The following is a 7,306-nucleotide window of genomic DNA, read 5'->3' as shown; positions in this document are numbered from 1 at the left end:
TTAACAGAAATTCTAGACTCCCTGTTCCTTGATTTTTAACCACGTATTTAACTAAACATAAACTGTAACTTGCTTAATTTTCACAAACGACAAACACACCAGCACCCTGCTCAAGAAACAGAACGTTACCAGATCTCTAGCAAAAACCCTCCTGCTCCCCTGCATTGCCGCCCTCCACTAGCCTGACTTCTACCACCCCTTTCTTGGTTTGCAGTTAAGACTTTTGAATCTTGAGTGTAAATGCTTTTTAAAATTTTTAATTGCTTTAAGAACTTCCCTGGCGGTCCAGTGGTTGAGAATTCCCCTTCCATTGGTGGGGGGGGGGGGGAGGCTGGGGGGCGGGTGGGTTCCATCCCTGGTCGGGGAGCTGAGAATCCCACCTGCCTCGCGGCCAAGAGACCGGGACATGGGACAGAAGTGGTATTGTAGCAAGTTCAATAAAGACTTTAAAGATGGTCCACATCAACAACAACAAAAATCTAAAAAAAAATTTAATTGCTTTAACTTGAATCCCAAATGTGAGACGAACTCGGAGATGCAACCTGCAGCTAGGGTCTTAATTTATCTCGTGTGGAGGGCCAGCGGTTTCCTTGGGGAAGGAAATAAATGATCAGAGGTGACAGTTGTTCGGGGCGCGCAGTCGTTCTGGCCAGGGGCGCAGAGTGGAAAGGAACCGGCCCATTTCTCCTGGCTCGCCTCGTCACCTCCCGGGTTGGCCAGAAACGTTGTCATCAAAGCAATGGCTTCCCTTTTCTTTACTCTTTGGGATGGAAGGAGCTTCTTGACCACCACCACCCACCCCCTTCCCTGCAAATGCAGAAACACGACTCCTTAGTCTCTAAACCCAGATACCCACCAAGATAGCTCTTTCCCCCTCTCTTTTGCAAGTCTCTTGATTTCATTCTTTGAACCTGTGATTGGAGGTTAAAGTGCACCAGGTTGGAAGGAGGAAGCTCTTAACAATAAAGGTTTGAATATTTAGCTGTGATGGGTCGCTGCCGTCTCGCGAGCTCCCCCCCCCCTTATCTTTTAAAATGCAAATCGTGTTTCGGGGGGTTGTGCGCCGGGTGCGCGCTGCGCCTCGACGTCTCCAGCCATTGGTGTCTGTGTCATTACTAATAGAGTCTTGTAAACACTCGTTAATCACGTAAGGCCGCCGGCCCGGGTCTCCGCACGCCAGCCTGTGGCGGGTCTTCCCCGCCTCTGCAGCCTAGTGGGAAGGAGGTGGGAGGAAAGAAGGAAGAAAGAGAGAGAGAGAGAGGGAGGGAGGGAGGGAGGAAGGGAGGGAGGAGACAGGCCAGAGGGAGGGACCGCCTCAGAGGCAGAAGCGCCGCGAGGAGCCGGCGCAGCACCGCGGGCCGGGGCGCAGCCACCCGCCGCTCCTACGCCCCCTCGCCGCTTCCCCAGCGCGGCCCCCGGCAGCCTCCCGCGTCCGTCCCCGGGCAGCATGGTGAGGTTTGCCGTCGGGCCCTCGCCACCATGTACGTGAGCTACCTCCTGGACAAGGACGTGAGCATGTATCCCAGCTCCGTGCGCCACTCCGGCGGCCTCAACCTGGCCCCGCAGAACTTCGTCAGCCCCCCGCAGTACCCGGACTACGGCGGCTACCATGTGGCGGCCGCCGCCGCCGCCGCCGCGAACTTGGACAGCGCGCAGTCCCCGGGGCCGTCCTGGCCGCCCGCGTACGGCGCCCCGCTCCGCGAGGACTGGAACGGCTACGCGCCGGGGGGCGCGGCGGCCGCCGCCAACGCCGTGGCGCACGGCCTCAACGGGGGCTCTCCGGCCGCCGCCATGGGCTACAGCAGCCCCGCCGACTACCACCCGCACCACCACCCGCACCACCACCCGCACCACCCGGCCGCCGCGCCCTCCTGCGCCTCGGGCTTGCTGCAGACGCTCAACCCCGGCCCCCCCGGGCCCGCCGTCACCGCCGCCGCCGAGCAGCTGTCCCCCGGCGGCCAGCGGCGGAACCTGTGCGAGTGGATGCGGAAGCCCGCGCAGCCGTCGCTCGGCAGCCAAGGTAAGCGCGGCGGCGCCCTGCCGGCGGGCGCCCGGGGAAGGCGCGGCCTCGGCCTCCGGCTGCGGGGCAGCGAGTGCCCCGTGCGGACCGGCGTCCGGGCCGGTCTGGGGACTCCGCGCCGGGGGGGCGGGGCGGGGCGACAACGTCTGGGGGCTCCGGCCCCCCCCCGGCCCCGGCCCTTGCGTCTGGGCTGGCTGGGGTCGGGAGGGACTATTGTGGTCTCGCGAGCCGTGTTCAGTGTAGGGCAGAGGGGACGCTTCCTCCTTCCGCCCGTCCCTCGTTCATAACGTCCTTAGACTCTTGGGAGAGTCCCGCGAAGGTCGGCGGAGCACGGCGGCACGGGAGCGGGATCGCCCTCCTCACTTGCCGCCGCTCGCACTCGCTCGGTGCGCGGCTTCCCTGGAACGCCCCCGGGCCGGGCTCTAGACCGCCTGTGCACGCCGTCCTTGCCCGTCCGGGCCACTCGGGATGAGTGGTGGTCAGGGGGCCAGGAGGGCGGCGAGGCCGCGCGTGGGACCAGGTTTGGCCATTCGGGGCAACTCTGGGCATCGGAGCTCCAGCGCGTAGGGAGACCCGGCAAAGCTGCTGAAGCTGGAAAGAAGGTGTTGGCCCCAGGAGCTAAGTAGGGAAGGGGGGGTGGCCGGGTCTTTGAACCTTTGATCTGCAAAGGGGTTATTTCAATCAAAAGCCGGAGGGCTGGGACCAGACGCCCCGGGACTCTCCTCGTGTCTGCAGAGGGAGAAGGAGAGGAAGTCGTGGTGCAGATTCAGTCGCTGCTCCAGACACGGATCATTTCTCTGGAACCCTCCTTTCCAGGGTCTCGTGTGTGTGTGTGTGTGTGTGTGTGTGTGGTGTGTGTGTGTGTGTGTGTGTGTGTGTGTGTGTGTGTGTGTAGGCGTGCAGATGTTCAAGAAGCTTGCTCCAGAGATGTCTCTGCAAAGATCCTAGGTTTGCCGGACTGTGTGGGCTTGTAGGTTCCGGGCCTGCCCCTTCTGGTGTCGGAATGTGTGTCAAGGTGGGAAGGAAGTTCAGTAGGTGTGGTGAGAGAGTCCTGTTGGGTCCCTTTTACTCCACGAAGTCTTTCCCAGCCCTCTGCACTTCCGCTTTTTTCTCTTCCCTCCTTTCTGGTCCAGCCCGGCCCGCATGCAGGTTATGGACACTTTGCAGAGGTTTATAGCCAATTACAGCCGTATAAATCAGAGCAGCCGTTGGGGGCTGTCTCTGGGCCTCGGTTTTTGCGTCACTGGGCACATGCCGGGACCGACCAGGTGGGAAATGCGGCGGCCCGGGGAGAAGGCCTCAGGGCCGACCCGGAACCTCGGCTGGGTCCCTTCCCCAAGAGGAGGCGCCCTCGCCTACACAGAGCGCGCTCCAAGGAAGGCTCTTTGCCACAGAACCTGCCTGGGGCGCAGCTGGCGGGGCTGGGGCGGCCTAAGGGAGACCCCCGGCCAGTCCCGGGAGAGTGACCGTGGAGCAGGGCGGGGGAGAGGAGAGGGAGGGGAGCCGCAGGAGCCCAGGCCGCGGGGTCAGCAGATGAGAGGCCGCTGTGAAGTCCCGCGCCGAGGTGGCAAGACCGCAGTCGGCGCCGGGCGCCCTTGTGATGTTAATGTGGGGAGACCGCGGCCCGCGGGCCGGAGCCCGACTCCTCTGCAGAGTGTCATCTGTCAAGGGGCGAGGGGGGGGTGGTACTCCGCCCGGCCCGCTTTGATATACACCTTCCCAGCCCTGCCATTGTCTCTTTTAGGGCCCGGAAAGAGGGTGGTGACTTTCGCAGTCAATAATGAATTCTGACAAGTCCCTCTCATCTCTCCCCTCTTCTAGTCCCCGCCTTGGTTCCCAGGGGGTGCGGGGCGCCTCCAAGGCCCTTGGGGCGCTGGTCGCGGGGCGCACATGGGTCCTGGTCACCGCGTCCCCCGGTCCCTCTGGGATACTGAAAGGGCAGCCCCCGAGCCAGAGCCGCTCCCAAGTACCTCAAGGCCACTATCGCTGCTGGAGAGTTCGGCTGGGAGAACTTTGCGCCCGGCTCTCCAGCCCTGGAGGTTGTCCTTTGTGGCTCCAACCTGGCTCAGGTGCCAGCCCCGCCTTATACTATCTGCGCGACCTAGTCTGATTCTCAGTTTGTTCATCTGTACGAAGGGGCCACTACCGCTGGCAGCTCGAGTGTGTTGGAGGCGGCAGCGCAGGCTCCCAGGACGTGTCAGTTCCCTTTAATTTCTCCGCGGGCGCAGGGTCGGGGCCGCTGCGCGCATTCAAATGCTTCTGCTGGCCGTGTTGATGTTAATGCGCCTGGCGGGGAGGGGGATGAAAGCCCCGCCGCCATTTGCTCAGTAGTGGTAATTCAAACAGAATGCGGTTGTTATTAAGGCATTGAAAGGGCTTTTCTTTGATAAGATCGCCTTGTCCTGCATTGTTCGCGGCTGTGTTCTCCTTTCAGCGGCTTGGGGGAGCTCCCTCTGTTCCGGCCTGTATCTTCCCAGGGCGCTTTTGTTGTGGTTTGCAAAGGGTTTTACCTGAACAAAGTCGGCCTGCGGGGCATTAAACACCTCCGAGCAACTCCCAGACCCTTTAGATCTAACTGTAGCACCGGGCACAGGGCGATTGAACCTGTTCTGCTGGGAGAAGACCCCGACCTGGGGCCGAGTGGGAGAGAACAGCTCCTGAGCGGGGCTCCGCCGAGGGCTGACCTGGGACAGACCTGGTGGAGACACCAGGCTCCGGCCTGCTTCGACTTCATCGCGCTGTTTGTCAAGGCCCTTCAGTAAAACAATCAATCCAAGGTTTAATATGTTGACTCAATCCAATGAGCATAGATCACTGGTCAGGATAGCTCTGGCAGGGTTTGCAGCAGAAATAAATGGAGGATTAAAAAAAGAAAGAGTGCCAAATGCCAAACCAGGTTCGGCCAGGTATAGAGTGTCCCCAGAGAGAGGGATTATCTGCCTGCCAGACCCCGGCTCAGAATTCCTTCCACCCGATAGATAGGGCTGGGGCGTGTGTGTGTGTGTGTGTGTGTGTGTGTGTATATGTGTGTATGTGTGTGTTTCTGGTGACTTGAGGGAACACGTCAGCCACTGCACCCCCTTCCCACTTCTAATAAAACAAGCAGAAAGTAACACCCCACCACCACCACGAACAACACATATCCACAACCCCAGCTGTTTTTAGGGTAGGCTTCTATCTCTGGTAGGCCTGAAAATCTGCATATTCCCAGGACTCTGGTGCCCCTGCCCTGCCCTCTTTTCCTTTGGGCCTCACCAGCTCAGGTACTGTATTTGGTTTACAAAACCGGTGGTGGGGTTCTGCTATCTTCTGTGTGTATGAATTTTAAATTTTTCTTAATTTTCAAAAACTGCTTGACTAGTTTAGTTGTCCTGAATAGCCCCATACCCTCCCCCCAGGACCTTCTGGGGGGGTCTTGTCAGACTCAGCAGGAACCAGCCAAACCGTGGCCCCCCAGGGCGGTGGAGGAAGAGAAATGGCTCTTGGGTTAGGGAGGTTTGTCATTACCCATGACTGATGGGCTGCCTTGTAGTTCTCAGTGCTACCTTTGCCTTCCTCCACAGTGAAAACCAGGACGAAAGACAAATACCGAGTCGTGTACACGGACCACCAGCGTTTGGAGCTGGAGAAGGAGTTTCACTACAGTCGCTACATCACCATCCGGCGGAAAGCCGAGCTGGCCGCCACGCTGGGGCTCTCCGAGAGGCAGGTGGGAACCCTCCAGGGCCTGGTCACTGCCTGGGGGTGTCCGGTGAGGAGGATTAGAAGCCAGGCCCCAGGATCCACCTAGTTCTGTGGGCAGATTAAAGCAAGAAGATGGAGAGCATTTTCCTTCCAGATGCTTTTTATAAAGACTTTTTCCCCCTCTAGTTGTCTTCTTCTTCTTCTTTTTTTTTTATTGTTGAATTTTTTTTTTTCCTATTTTGGGGGACCTGGGAGGTACAAGAAAAAACTGAGTATAGTCTAATTCAGAATTCTATTTGGGTCAATAAAGACTTAAAGTCTTACTCTCTCTGTACCCAGCACGGTACCTAGGCAAAAAAATTAATATAAGACCCCAATGCCTGCCCATAAAAACTAGAGGGTTGAGGCTTGGCTCCTGAACACTCTGTGTGGTCTGGGAGAAAAAAAAAAAAAAAGGTCAAATTCACAGTCAGGAAACCCCACGTTAAAACTCATTCTCAGCCCCAAAGTGAGGAATATTACATTTCAGTTTAGCTTTGAGAGGCCAAAGGTTGTCATTTTGAAGTACATCCAGCCCTGGCCTCCTCTTGCTTGGTGTGAAAAGGGCCTGGCAGTTTCTGTTTTCCTTGCTTCTGAGACTCTGAACTTTTCCAGTAAAGTTGTAGATAAAGGTTGCTTTGGAAAGAAACCTGGGGAAAGAGGAGGGAGGGGGAGGCTCTTCTCTCTCTCTGGAGGCTGAGTTGGGCTTGGGAAGGGCTCCAACAAGCACTCCAGCACCGGGCCATTACGGGATAGTCCGTGAAAAGCTGCGTGAAGGGCTGGGGTCCTTCAGGGCCAGAGGGCACTTCTTTGGCCGGAGAAGGTGACACGGGTGTCCGTGCCGAACACTGTCCCTTTTTTCCTTCGCATCCTCTTCACCACCTTCTGTTTTTCTCCGCCTTTCCATTGCCAGGTTAAAATTTGGTTTCAGAACCGCAGAGCGAAGGAAAGGAAGATCAACAAGAAGAAGCTGCAGCAGCCGCCGCCGCCGCCTCCGCCGCCATCCCAGCCGCAGGCTCCCCAGCCGCAGCCAGGTCCCCTGAGAAGCGTCCCGGAGCCCCTGAGTCCCGTGTCTTCCCTGCAGGGCTCGGTGCCTGGCCCTGTCCCTGGGGTTCTGGGGCCGACTGGGGGGGTGTTAAACCCCACTGTCACCCAGTGACCCACCGTGGCCTGCGGTGGTAGCAGAGCAATTCCAGGCTGAGCCATGAGGAGCATGGACTCTGCTAGAATCCTCAGGAAAGACCCCTCCCCTCCCACCCACGACCGTTCACCCACCGACCTAGCCCTCCAAGGAAAAATGGGGGCCTGGGGGAAAGGCAAGTGCGGTTGGAGGCCTCAAGGAAGACGTTCTCCCCAGATTTTGACTCTTTCCGGTCTGACTCTTTCTGCCACTGAGGAGATGGGAAGTGACCACCGGGGCTTCCTTTAGTACTGGCAGAAACACGCCTGGACTGGCTCAACAGACCAGCCTTTCAGCCCCTTCCTCCTCAGCTCTTTGCCTCCGGAATCTGCAGGATGCCTCTCTGGTTGGAGCTGAGCGGGGAGAGGGACTCGGGGGACCGC

At 58.6% G+C, this 7,306-nt stretch overlaps 1 protein-coding gene across 1 annotated transcript; it reads left to right on the top strand.

Moving 5' to 3' along the window:
- The first annotated feature begins 1,479 nt into the window (after positions 1-1,479).
- Positions 1,480-6,902, top strand: CDX2 (caudal type homeobox 2). The gene is made up of 3 exons (XM_059902979.1): positions 1,480-2,020; positions 5,584-5,729; positions 6,657-6,902. The coding sequence occupies exons 1-3, from the start codon at positions 1,480-1,482 to the stop codon at positions 6,900-6,902; spliced, it is 933 nt and encodes a 310-aa protein (XP_059758962.1).
- The last annotated feature ends 404 nt before the right edge of the window (positions 6,903-7,306 follow it).

Source organism: Balaenoptera ricei, chromosome 18, assembly GCF_028023285.1.
Source record: "Balaenoptera ricei isolate mBalRic1 chromosome 18, mBalRic1.hap2, whole genome shotgun sequence".
Taxonomy (NCBI): Eukaryota; Metazoa; Chordata; class Mammalia; order Artiodactyla; family Balaenopteridae; genus Balaenoptera; species Balaenoptera ricei.
Note: the sequence above shows the minus strand (reverse complement) of the source record. Positions and strands in the feature narration are given on the sequence as shown.